Below are 13,544 nucleotides of genomic sequence, written 5' to 3' on the forward strand. Positions count from 1 at the left end.
CAGCTGTAAAAACAAGCAGACAAAGTCAGCAACTTGCTGATGACCATAGTGATGTTTTTAGCTTTTAAAAGAGCCTCATACTTCACTCAGGGACCAAAAGAGCAGGGGCCAAAAGAAAAGATAGCCAAAAGAGTGAAGATTGAGTTGAGAGTTGATTATGCTGCTCTGTATTTGTATGAGTGACCCTATGGTGCCACTGAAACAAGATTCAGCTTATTGCTCTTTTTACTTAATGTTCATTCTCTTTAAATCAAAATTACACTGACATGAGATTCTGTTTGAAATAATACAATCTACTCAATGATCTGCCTGTGTCTAATTTACACTGTGTGACTGCAGATGTAAAATGAAATGGCCTCTAGTCAAACAGTCGTGTAACTGTAACTGGCCTGTTTGCGTTGTGTAACACGATGCAAATGCGTAGCTGCACATGATGTATAAAACAGGAGCAGGGTGGACGTGTATTTAAAACCACATCACATTCAGTTTGAACGTTTTCAAATATTTTCTGCAGTTGAATAAATCGCTTCTGCAGATAGTCGAGATTAAATGTTTTTACTTGATGCCACAAATGTCAACATGAATAAAAAAAAATCATAAATGAAAGAATTACTGTAAATGTCCACTGACTCCTGTACTTCAAGTCTAATATGTGCTCAAAGGGGCTTTATCCAACCCACATTAAAAAGCTAATGTGCAGTATTAGGATCTCATACTGATCTCGTTCTGCTTGTTCTGCACAGTCGTGAAACAGAAACATTCAGGCTGAGGAGACAAATGCCCTGTTAGACTCAATCAGCATTGATCTTGAACACAGGGGGTCGATTTATTAACACCACGCATTTGTTACCCAGACCCCCCCCCCTGACTGTCCCTCTTTCATACGTAGCACTATTTAATAAACCATTGCGTGTCACGAGCGTACAATGGAGGTGATAAATTGTATGGATAATAGTGTAATCAAAAGACACCTTGGCTCACTGCCGAGAGGGGAGGTGGGAGAGGCAGGGGCGCTGGAGGCAGAGACGTATAAAAGAGACAGTGAAGGAGTGTGTTGGACCAGAGTGAGAGAAGAGAGGAGGAAGAGGAGAGACAAAAAAAGAAAATAACAGGATATTGCGCTCAAGAAGGTAAGTAAAAAAAAAAAAAGATTATTAAAAAGTTTATCTCAGCTCAACTGTACTTTTTATATAGGCAGAAAATATCACAGTCTAAATGCAGCTGGATGGGCCTTGTATGTACGACTAAGAGCATCAGTAAAAAAATCTACGTTACAGTTATTCTAATTTTAGTGTCTTTTATTTCAATATTGTCATTTGTAATTTGAATCATTGTCAACCTAATTAAACAATCTATTCTAACGCATGTGGCTCCTCCTGATCAAAGTTAATGTACTAATTATTTCCTAAATATATATATCAATATTTTCGGTGACAAATGATTATGTGGTGAAAAAAATTGCCAGTGTACAAATGCAAACTGTGAGTGTGTGTGTGTGTGCGTGGGTGTTTGGATTGTGTTGCCAGTGTTTCGTCAGTGGATGCAGAAATGTTTGAGTGCTCCCCTGACAGATGGTGATGGATAACACAGATGTGTAATCTGAGTGGGGGGCTCTGTCCAGCCATGTTTTTTCACCCTAAAACAGAAAAGACAAAAAGCATGGAATGAATCCTTAAACACCCATTTTTCATTTGTTCTATTGTTTTATTCACTTTATTCAAGTTTAACGCAAACTCAATTGAAGTATATATTTTGGTTTAACTTCCTCATATCCAAGTGTTTTCATTTGTTTCATTTGTTTCCTCACAATCATCTGATCCTAATCTTCTCTTCCCAACAGGAGTCTCTGTTCGTGGACTCAGCCTTTTTTGAGCTCCTGGTGTGAAACGCACAAACCTGAGGTGAAAGTTCAAAGGTCAGAGGTGAAGACAGAGAGTGAAAATGTCACTGAAGCCTCTTCTGCTCATCTGGGGAATCACTGCAGCCTCTGTTGTTACTGCTCAAGGTGGGTGTCTCACAAAGATGCTGAGATTTCTGTTTTTCAGTCATGTCAGTGGCAACTCACTGGAAAACATATTTTAAATAACAGTCAGATGTATACATGTATACACAACAAAACACAAAGTTGCGCTTTGCAACACAATGAGACAGGAGACAAGGTAATAACACAGACTAATAAAAACTCTACACAGAAATATTTAAAGGTTCAGTGTGTGAGATTTAGGTGAAAGGGATCTATTGGCAGAAATTGAATATAAAATAACCCCAGTAATGTTTTCACTAGTGTTTTATCTAAATTCTATGAATTGTTGTTTTCTTTACCCTGGAATGAGCCGTTTATATCTAAATACTTTATATTTAAATCAGGAGTGGGTCCTCTCTATGGAGGCTGCCATGTTTTTTACAGAAGTCATAACTGGATAAACTAAACACCTTTTGAGTTTGAAGGATGCCACAGGTTCTCTTTCATGTTTGGAAAGGGAGGGTGAGGTGAGGGGGGATTCAGCTGCAACATGCAACTTCACCACTAGATGTCACTAGATTTTACACACTGAACCTTTAACACAGTAACGTCAAATGAAAATGTTTATGTGCGCATATGTGATTGAGGTGTTTCTACAAACACTGGCCTGCAGCTGACAGTATGTTCCTGTTTTCAGATTTATACCCAAACTAAACTATTGGCTGTAACGTTTTCTAAATCACTGTTCACCCCTGCTGTGCTTCTCTGGGACCCTGACTAAGTTTTCCCTATCAGTGAAAAGGCTGATCACCCTTTAATCAAAACTGAGTCTGTTCTAAATATAAACTAAATTTCAGTTTTTAGATTTTACAGATAGACATAACTGCACTCATATTTACATTTTCTTAAATACATATCTATATGTTTGCACAGTGAGGAAAGATTAACATTAGGTATTAGATATTGAAACATTTCAGAATCATAAAACTAATTTTGTTCACTAGAAGTTAATTTGAATTTGTCTTTAACATGTCTCACCCATCACATGTAACTTGACCAAAAGTAAATACCAAGAACTACATGTCAGACAGAGTGGCTGCCCAGTCACTTAGGTCGAATATCTGCAATTGGCAGACTATAAATAATGAGCAACATTTGAAGTAGTTACTGAAACACGTGTATGAATGCATGACACAAATAAGGCATTAAATTGGGATTTTAAATCTTGATTTGTCTGTTGCAGGATCATGGAGAAAGGACAACAGAGAGTCTGGTCCTGCTGTCTACCAGTCTGAGGGTAATGGTTGTTCTAGATTTCTAAACTAAATATATATTTAAAAGTATACAAGAACTTTTTGTTGGTTTAGTCATTTTCCTGCCTCTAAATATACTGAACTCACTCAGTCTGAGCTGCTACTCAGAGCAATATTTATGTCTACACTCTTTAGAAAACTACGAGTGGACCACATGGTTCAACGTGGATCACCCCGGAGGTCGTGGAGACTACGAGCAGCTGGAGGCCATTCGCTTCTATTACCGTGCACGAGTGTGTGAGACACCACGGGCAATTGAGGCCAGAACCACTGAATGGATCCCAGCCCGTGACACTGGGGAGACGGTCCATGCAGATCCGACAGTGGGCTTCTGGTGCCTCAATGAGGAGCAAGGTCCCGAACGCAACTGCTCGAACTATGCAGTCCGCTTCCTCTGTCCTAAAGGTTTGTTCTTGAAGCACCTTCAAGATTCATTCAAATAACAAAATTTGGGCATGTTTGAAGATTATTTTTACCCAATTTTCCAACAGTTATCAGTGTGAACATTCAGGGTACCTGGGGCCCTTGGTCAGACTGGAGCCCATGCCCCGCCGCCTGTGGTGAAGTGAAGGTCCAACTACGCTCCAGAAACTGCCAGTCTCACTCTATGCCTTGCAGTGGCCCTAGAGTAGAAGAGAAAGAATGCAATGGACCTGAGTGCCCAAAGACAGGTGATGTGTCATCATTAAGTTGAAGAAATTCTTCTGCAATCTGATTCTTGAATAAGCAGAACTACATCTAATCTGTGACGCACTAAAGTTTGTATTTGTTTTGTTCTACTGCTTAGATTGTTTCCTGCAATGTGCGGTGGGGAAGGTGAATGCTGAGTGTGACGCATGCATGTGTGAAGAGCACATCCTGTTGGGTTCAGTACGTGGGGCTGGGGGTCTCATCGCTGAAGGAGCTACGATCCTTCGCAATGGAAAGCTCCTCACCCTAACTGACCACAACGGACATTTCCGCATCCCCGGTATCTGCCCTGATGGCAACACCACGCTGTCGGTCAGCCTGCAGGGTCACGTCACCCATAACATTGTTGTACCAATCAGCTCTGAACGCACTTCTGTCCTCAGTATCCAGCTGAAAAGAATAGGTACAATCGATGTCTGTGGATTACAGTTCACATTACCTGCTGCAGCTGTATCAGATTAACACATGAAAAATAATTTGATTTCATCTCCAATTTGTCAGAGAAACTTCATGTGTTGAGCAAACCCGACAGCAAGGCCAGGAGGCAGGGACAAACTGCTGCCTTCTGCTGCAAAGTGGCGGGAACACCACAGCCAGACAAGTACCAATGGTATGATTTGTCATATTTGTCACTGATCAACTGTAGACTCCCATAGATATAAGATATAATTCATGCCTTTGCTTCTGCTGTCTGTCTTTGCTTGTGTGTGACACAAACAGGTTTCATAACGACAGTCTCCTGGAGAAGCACACTGGGAGCACCTTGGTCCTAAAGGATCTGCATCTTGAGCAGACTGGGGAGTACTACTGCAGAGCAAGTGGTCCATCTGGTGCTATCAAGACCAAACCAGCTTCACTCAAGGTCCTAGGTGTGTTGCAAATAAATAAATAAACATAGTAAATATACAATAATGTGAATAAAATACTATATCAGTAAATATACTGTATTTTAGATAACAGTATGATCAAACTAAATCCCAGTTTTTATTTCTGTATCTCAAACACAGGTCGAAATGAGCATTCATGTAACCCCAAGCCTCAATCCCACCACATCCGTCTTCCACATGACTGCTACCAAAACAGCACAGACTCATTATATTACGATGTGGGCAAGTGCCCTTCAAATACATGTGCTGGAAAGCTGGACAATGGCATCAGGTGCAAAGACAAAGTGGCTTACTGCTGTGGGGTGGAAAATATGGAGAAGAGGCAGATTACATGCCAAGGTTACCAACTACCCACCATGGTGGTGACTGAGTGTAGCTGCCAGAAATGTGTGGAAACCAAGTCTATTGTGCACGGTCGGGCCATTGCGGCAGATAATGGTGAGGCAATGAGGTTTGGCCATATCTTTATGAATGGAGTCAGAATCGGCCGCACGGGCTACAAAGGTACCTTCTCCATCCAGGTCCCTCCAGACACAGAGAGGCTAGTCCTGACTTTTGTGGACAACATGCAGAAATTTGTCAACAGCACAAAGGTACTTCCATTTAACACCAAAGGAGGGGCTGTTTACCATGAGATCCAACTTCTTAGAAAGAAAGCACCTGTCACCATCAGCTCAATAGAAACCAACACTTTGGAGCTTGGGGAGGTGGAGGGCCAAGAGGCAATGGTTCAGATCCAGATTCCACCCAATTCCTTTTACAAGGAGAATGGAGAAGCCTTCACGGGTAATGTCAACGCTAGTATAACATTTCTCGACCCAAGAGATGTCTCCACAGCTGCTGCAGCTCAAAGTGATCTCAATTTTGTAGGAAGTGAAGGAGATACCTTACCTCTAAGAACCTATGGTATGTTCTCAGTTGACTTCAGGGGTGAGGAAAACAATGAGCCCCTGAATGCAGGTGAGGTGAAAGTTTTCCTTGATTCTGCTCAAGTGAAGATGTCTGAGCACCTAAACACCATGAAGTTGTGGTCACTGAACCCTGATACCGGCCTGTGGGAGGAGGAGGGAAGTCTGCAGGTGGAGAAGAAAAGAAGAGGCAAAAGGGAGGAGAGAACATTTTTGATTGGTAACATGGAGATCAGAGAGAGACGGCTGTTTAACCTGGATGTCCCAGAGAACCGCAGGTGTTACGTGAAAGTGAGGGCCTTCCGCAGTGATCGCTTCATGACTAGTGAGCAGGTGGAGGGAGTTGTGGTGAGTCTCATAAACATGGAGCCGACAGCTGGCTACTCCTCTAACCCACGTGCCTGGGGACGATTCGATAGTGTGATCACTGGCTCGAACGGTGCCTGTCTTCCTGCCTTCTGTGATGAACAAAAAGCTGATGCATACTCTGCCTATGTCATGGCCAATCTTGGAGGGGAGGAGCTGGAGGCTGTCCCTTCTGCTCCCAAACTCAATCCCAACCTCATTGGAGTGCCCCAACCTTACCTGGGTAAACTGAACTACAAGCGGACCGACCACGAAGACCCACGAGTTAAGAAAACAGCTTTCAGCATCAACGTGGCAAAACCAAGTCCCAACACAGCCGAGGAAGGCAACGGACCAGTGTACCAATTTGAGAAATTGAAAGACTGTGAGGAAGCCCCTTTCAGTGCACCACACTTCCGTTTCTCAAGAGTGGAAGGAGACCGCTATGATTACAACACTGTGCCATTCAATGAAGACGACCCAATGAGCTGGACTGAGGACTACCTGAGCTGGTGGCCCAAGCCCATGGAATACCGGGCCTGCTATGTTAAGGTTAAAATCACCAGTCCACATGAGATCAATGTGCGGTCCCGCAACATGGGTGGCACCCATCCCAAGACAGTGGGTCAGCTGTATGGCCTCCGCGACACTCGCAGCATCCGTGACATGGACCAGAACACTGTATCAGCTGTGTGCTTGGAGTTCAAATGCAGCGGGATGCTGTATGATCAGGAACGTGTCGATCGAACCCTGGTGAAAGTGATCCCACAAGGAAGCTGTAAGAGAGACCTTGTCAACACAATGCTTCAGGAGTATCTGGTCAACCACCTGCCCCTGGCCGTCAACAATGACACCAATGAGTTCACTATGCTGGCGCCTCTTGACCCTCTGGGCCATAACTATGGAATTTATACAGTGACAGACCAGGATCCCCGCACAGCTAAAGAGATCGCACTTGGACGCTGCTTTGATGGCACTTCTGATGGCACGTCTCGCGTCATGAAGAGCAATGAGGGTGTGGCACTGTCGTTCACCTGTGGAGATCGTGAGGTGACACACCAGAGTGCTTTCCAGTCCTTGCAGAGCTCTCAGGGTCAGACAGTGACAAGTGTGGTGAGAGGCGAAGGCAGGCAGAACCGGCGCCGGCAGAGAGCCAACGCACCTCGCAGCAGTCGTAGACGTAGCACCAGAAACCCCACAGGAAAACGTGCAGAGGCCAAAAACTAAACACTGAAGGTCAACATGGAGACCAAATGAATACCTCCAACAGACAGAGGTGGATAGTGTGAACCTTCTGCTTTGATACATTTTATATTGGCTTGTATTTTTTTCCCACGTAACTAAACAAATAGGCCTTGATTTCTTGCAGCTTCTTCCCAGGACTGTTCTACATTATTTTTGTTAGATTTTCAACTGTACTGTGGTAAATATTTACTTGAAACTGTAAATAGAGTATTTAAGACATGTGCCTTATAAACAGCTATCAATGAGCTGTTGTGTTAATACATGTAAGATTCTTGCAGTAAGGTTATAAACAAAGACAGAAAAACAACTTGTCCTTTTGACCAGTGGTTTATTAAATTAGATGCTTATAAAACACTGCAGATGCTGTATTTCCCATATTATCATGATCATAATCCAATTGTGCATGTAACATTGAAACTGGTCAACTGTTAGAAAAGAACAGGAGAAATATGCCCCTTTCAACTAACTGTAGCCCATATGAAGACATGGTGGGGTGAAGCCCATAAGCCCCCGCTCCTCATCACACTTGATACAAGCCTGCAGAAGCAATGATTAGGAGACCAGTTGTAGAAAGTTAATCCACTTGCCTGATCTATACTTTTTCTGCATTAGTATAAATCAAATTAGTAAATTGCTTTTGTCATGCAAGAAAAATACCTATGCTCCAAATTTTAAAGGATATTCCAGAGATGTATCAAGAGAATGGCTGTGAAGTTTTAAAGTCACATTTATTATACTTGTTTATCCCTTTTATCTTACAATGAATGTCACGTGCTCTCTGTAAAATTACAACTATTACTTACATGGTGCATCGGTCTCAGAATCACCCACAATGCAACCTTTCCGGAGATAAAGATGAAGTATGTACTGAATAATTGTTCTGCATTTGGCAACCAAAGTTATAGATACTATATACTTTCCTGTAAGAGACCCATCCACAGGTAAGTGAGACCTATAATATATACATGACATTCTGGTTTAGGAATTTGCATAGAACCTTGTGTTTCTATGTCAGTACACCTATAACTGCAATACTGTATCTGCCATTTTGACAGGGGCAACATTCAATAAAAAAAAAAAATGAGCCCTGCAAAACTCAGACAACAGCAGTTACAATGTATTCTTCATTGTTGAAGCTGGGTCACCCAACAGATACTTAATTATTATGAGTGTGTGAGTTGAGGCTGAATGAGACAGAGAAAAGGCAATTCCATATGTATGAACATAAAGAGTTGGTGAGACTGGGTGCTCCCTGGTATAGTCCCTCTGGTCATTGAAGCAAAATGAATGGGGCAACACATAGTTCAGATTTTCCAGGATGGCACTGGACAGCATGAGAAGGTACAGCTGCGTTTCTGAGGGTGGGGAGAAGGAAAGGGCAGTAGTGATGGAGCCAGTGTCACATAAAGTCCTCGTAGTCTTGGGCGTAGCCACCATCAAACGATGCATAGTCAAGGTCGTCTCTCAGCTGTGCTTTCAAACCGCCTCCAGCTACGACCCCCTTCTTCTTCTTCTTCCCTTTGTTTTGCTGTAATGGCAAAAAAAAAATTCGCTTTTAAAAACATATAAATGAATAATTACACATTTGCATCAAAAAGCCTTTCTAGTTTGATCTGAGAATTTAAGAATGAACAATGCAAAGAACTAAATTATTCATGTGTATTCAGCTGCTAAACTTACATGTTACATGTTTCACTTGAATGAATAAATACTGTATAGCACTGTTGATTTAAATTACATAAACCACATGAATGTTTAAGAAGAAACTTGATGAGCACACATCAAGTGACATTGCAAGGTGAACAGCACCCCCTACTGAATATGAACAGATCTAAATTTACGTGCGAGAAAACACAAGTTTAAAAGCATGCATCATCTTACCTTTTCTTGTTTCAGCTTTTCACTAAGTAGAGCTGACAGGGAATTACTGACTTTCTTCATGTCATCTACTTCCACTGTAAGAAGAAGATGAAAAATAAGTATTAGACAAACCTGTTTCGACAGAAATCGTGTCAATAATCAACAATGTTCAATGAAATCTAGTGATGAGACGCGGAGCTTACATGAAATACAGAGTTCCCGAAACAATGAATCCAAGAAACTTGAATAATGCACAGATTTTTCAAACTGGGTTATTTTTTCTTTCAACAATTTCTCAAACTCTGTGAAGTCGTCTTTGGAAGATGGACACATGGCATCGATCCCAGTGACACTGTTCGAAGTGCTGCTGCCGATACCTGCACAAAAATATAAAACATTAAAAGATAGTTCAATATTTCTTTAGAGGGCACAGAATCACACAATTCTTAAAGAATTCTGTTTGCTATATTTATGCTTGGCTCATGGGATAGTATTTTTTTTAAACATAGAATATCAATATTAGTATTCATCGCGAACAACCAGTGCTTTAAACATGATCACGTGATCTCTGCAGCAGAGTTAATACATCACTTCCTGCCTCTGCCTGCTGCTCCACCTCTCACCTGAATAATGGAGGATGTGATGCTGTTGTGAACGTGTCTGTTGCAAAAAGCTCCCAGTGTGTTGTGCATGTGTGAAAGGAACCACGGATCAAGTCTGTAGGCAATTCTCTGGATTTTACCATTAGGTCATGTCTGAAAACTGCTATACTTCTCGTACACTTGATTTATGCCAACATTTCAAAACACGCTTTTCTACTTTTTATCAGTTTTATAATCAGTCTGGAACAATTGTAATGAAAACTGTCAGATGTTTTTTCAGAACACTGAGCCTTATATTGTATACATTAATTATAAAAACTTAAATTTACAGTGTAAACTTTACATTAAAATATTATTTTGTAATAATAATAAAAAAAAAACATTATTATGGTTTAAACATTGTGGAGGACAGATTATATTTTGTTTTTCCTGAGCAGTGACTGTCTTACCAAAAGTATCTTTTGCTAGCTCCAAGTCTGCGGCTTCCTGTAATTTCTGCACTCTTAACTTCTCTTCAAGTTGTTCTTCGGAAGTGAGCTCTGCTTGCTGTAATGACAAATGCCACAAAGTCAAAATTAAAAGCGAGGGGACTACTATTTTATGTATTATACAAAAAACTGTTAATGAAATGGTCCTTACTTGATCCTGCAGCTCTTTCTCCAGCTCCTCCTGTTGTTTTTTCTTTAACCGATTTTCTTTCTCTTTGATTTTCTCACTCAACTTTTTCTTATCAGAAACTTTCGTCTCTGAAAATGAAAATAGAAACACACAAAAGGTAAATTTGCTGAAGGCATGTAATTTAGCCATTGATTTAAATACAATAAATAAGATTTTAACAGGTTAAAATTAAATACATACCCGATTTTTTCACATCTCCATGTTTCTCTTCCTCCTCATCATCCCAGTTGTCCTACGAATAAAAGGAGGTGGCATAAATATAATTTATAATGATTCTACACAGGCAATTTGTGTAAAAGCATGATGTCGAATAAAAGCATCACAAGTTTATATAATAATCATTTGGATCACTACAGCTGCAATGTGAAATTTGTATTAAATATTTTTATGTTGTACAAATGTATGTACAGGTCAATGAATTTCTACAGCTTTGATTATTTTTGTTTGAGAGATTTAAAGAAATCCTTTAACAGGGTAAAATGACTCATTGCTTTGGGATTTTTTAAATGAGTGGCTTAATATAAACCTTCCATATTGTGAGATACATTATTATTGTAAAACATCAGTGTTAGAATAAAATCTTATCTGACAAACTGAATAACTTCACAAACTAAATGGTAAAACGGACTCTAGAACACAGATACATAATTCAATGAGCTAACACAGGAAAGCTATTGTATTCTGGAACAGGTTCTTATTACAGAAGTAACTCCAGACGATTCACTTGAGGGTTACGAACTCATTTCATGTGAACAATTGGCTGTGTTCGCTCCTGGTTTGCCACGAGCATCGCATCCTGCCAGCTGAATAAAACCAGCTGTGGCACGGAGGACATGAAATCATCAGTTTCTTTATTTCTGCCTCCATATGTGACTGAACTCCCGAACAATTGAAGAGGCCTCCACCAGCACTTTCCCTGGGTCAATTCTCGGAGGTTTCCGGACAGTGGCCGTGTCCCCACTCAGCTAAAAACAACCTGTGACTTCCCCACCAGGAGAACAACTGTCTCCCGTCACACTCGTGTTGTAAAAGAGGGAAACTTCCAGGCCTCGTTCTTGGATCGGTTGAGTCATCAAACCCAGATGATGATTTCATCTGATTGCGGCTAGAGTTGGTTAGCAAGCTAAAGCCGCCTCATGGTAAACGGAACTCAAGCTGTGGGACAGGACTCGAATGTCGATCTCATATACTCACATATCCCAACTACCTACAGGCAACTGGGAAATAACCAGCAACATTCATTAAATACTCCGAACCAATAAAGTTACCGACGCTGTCGTCGAGGTTGAAGCTAATTTAGCGCGCAAGCTAACGGGAGCTAGTGGGTTTGCTAGCTCAGTGGCCCGGGAGGAGGTTAGCTTTAAGCTAGCTTATCCTAATTTAGCCCGGCTGTCAAAGGAGCTACATCGCCGGCTGTCAGCTTCAGAATAAAAAAATAACGGTTAGGAATTATTTAAAAACCAAACCGCTTTGCTGGTAGACTAACACACACCGTGGTTCATGTTCGCTTTGAGCGCTAAAACCGAGTGTTAGCCCCCGTCGGCTGAGCTGGAGTTAGTACAGGCTGTCCGCTGGAACCACATGAGTTAGCGTAGCTAGCTAGTTAGCGCGGAGCTAACACAGGCTCGGGGGTTGACAGGCAGCCACAGACCGCGGTGAAGCATGGCACCAGAGCCGGGGAGGCAGAGCTCGGACCCGCCGTTAGCTCCACACCCACCGGACCGGCTAACCGCGCTCTGACCGTTCACCTGAGTCCGACCCCCCGCTCGGACCGTGTGTGTTTGTTCGCCACGTTAGCTCACTTTAACATCTTCCTCTTCGTCTTCGCCTTCCCATTTGTCCACCACTGCCGCCTTTTGGAGCTGCTCCTCCGGCTCGAAGCTGTCAGCGTCTGTAAAAACGACAACATGAGATTGGTTAGAGCGATCCACATCTACCGAGAGACCTCGACACGAACGCGGTGTCGGGCGGTTAAAAACGGAGGAGACGGAGTGACAGTGGCCGATGTACAGACAGCTATCCTCTCCAACTTAGTTTCTTACCCCAGTCCGCCATGTCGGCTGTGTTGCTTGTGTTTGCGATAAGGGCAAGCTCAAATCGTGGCAGCAGTAGCCCGTAGAGGCACTTCCGGTGTCATTAGAAACTGCCACTGATATGTAAAGCCTGCTGCCGCTGATGCCACACTGTTTAAATGCTGCTGCCGCTGATGCCACACTGTTTAAATGCTGCTGCCGCTGATGCCACACTGTTTGGCCTCTTTCTTTGTTTGGCTTCTGCCTTTGTTGTCACGCTGTTAGGAGGCAGCTGTCACTGCAAATCGCGGCAATGGCCTTTACAAATCAGTGGCAGTTTCTGTTGCCACCGGAAGTGCCTCTCCGAGCTGCCGCTGCCTCGACTTGAGCTTGCGGTCTCTCTGTGTTTGACAGACCGTCGGTGGAGTCAGTGCTGCAGCCCGCTGGCCACGTTCAGGAACAGCTCGCACGTGCTGGACGTCACTGTGGGTTTATCTAATGTCCTCAGTGCCCCGGACTCCTGCAAGTAACAGGAGCCCGAGCAGCCACCGCAGCTTCTCCATTTCACCACATATGATCAGGCCTGGTGTCAGACACAGCCCACACCATGTTTATACCATGTATTTATTAACAGGGAGGAGGTCAATGTTTGACTTTTACAAGTTTTATTGAAAATGTCAGAATACTGTCTCATTATTCAAGATTCCAAACTTTACTGTATTGATGTATTGATATAGATAGATAGATAGATAGGTAGCTAGGTAGCCATTATTAGACAATAACGTTTTGAATCTTGAATAATAATGTAGGCATAAATGGAAATATATGTTTCACTGGTGTATGACACACAAAGTGGCAGTGGGAATAAAATGTGTTTTAAACAGCCCCTCTGTGCACAGGAGACTCTGAACCTTCGCCCTGATGGCATCATCTTCAAAAAGTCATATAACATAGTAAATAGGAGTTGTGAAAGTAAAGTGCAAAAACAAAAATACTACATATTTAAAAAATCTAAGTAATTGTTCTTATGTTGATGCATCA

General features: G+C 42.2%; 2 protein-coding genes across 2 annotated transcripts; one reads left to right on the forward strand and one right to left on the reverse strand.

Annotated features, from left to right (window-relative positions):
- Window positions 1–1,054: 1,054 nt before the first annotated feature.
- On the forward strand, window positions 1,055–8,109 carry cilp (cartilage intermediate layer protein, nucleotide pyrophosphohydrolase). Its single transcript, XM_034579023.1, has 9 exons — window positions 1,055–1,130; window positions 1,841–2,005; window positions 3,207–3,260; window positions 3,412–3,681; window positions 3,768–3,947; window positions 4,064–4,369; window positions 4,468–4,576; window positions 4,687–4,835; window positions 4,974–8,109. Exons 2-9 carry the CDS (start codon window positions 1,942–1,944, stop codon window positions 7,331–7,333), a joined length of 3,492 nt encoding a protein of 1,163 aa, XP_034434914.1. The 5' UTR covers window positions 1,055–1,130; window positions 1,841–1,941; the 3' UTR covers window positions 7,334–8,109.
- Window positions 7,663–12,691, reverse strand: eif3jb (eukaryotic translation initiation factor 3, subunit Jb). The gene is made up of 8 exons (XM_034579036.1): window positions 12,534–12,691; window positions 12,294–12,382; window positions 10,672–10,723; window positions 10,453–10,559; window positions 10,263–10,359; window positions 9,415–9,588; window positions 9,233–9,306; window positions 7,663–8,879 (listed from the first exon to the last, which is right to left on the reverse strand). Exons 1-8 carry the CDS (start codon window positions 12,544–12,546, stop codon window positions 8,751–8,753), a joined length of 735 nt encoding a protein of 244 aa, XP_034434927.1. The 5' UTR covers window positions 12,547–12,691; the 3' UTR covers window positions 7,663–8,750.
- Window positions 12,692–13,544: the final 853 nt, after the last annotated feature.

Source organism: Hippoglossus hippoglossus, chromosome 3 (genome assembly GCF_009819705.1).
Source record: "Hippoglossus hippoglossus isolate fHipHip1 chromosome 3, fHipHip1.pri, whole genome shotgun sequence".
In the NCBI taxonomy this organism is placed as follows: domain Eukaryota; kingdom Metazoa; phylum Chordata; class Actinopteri; order Pleuronectiformes; family Pleuronectidae; genus Hippoglossus; species Hippoglossus hippoglossus.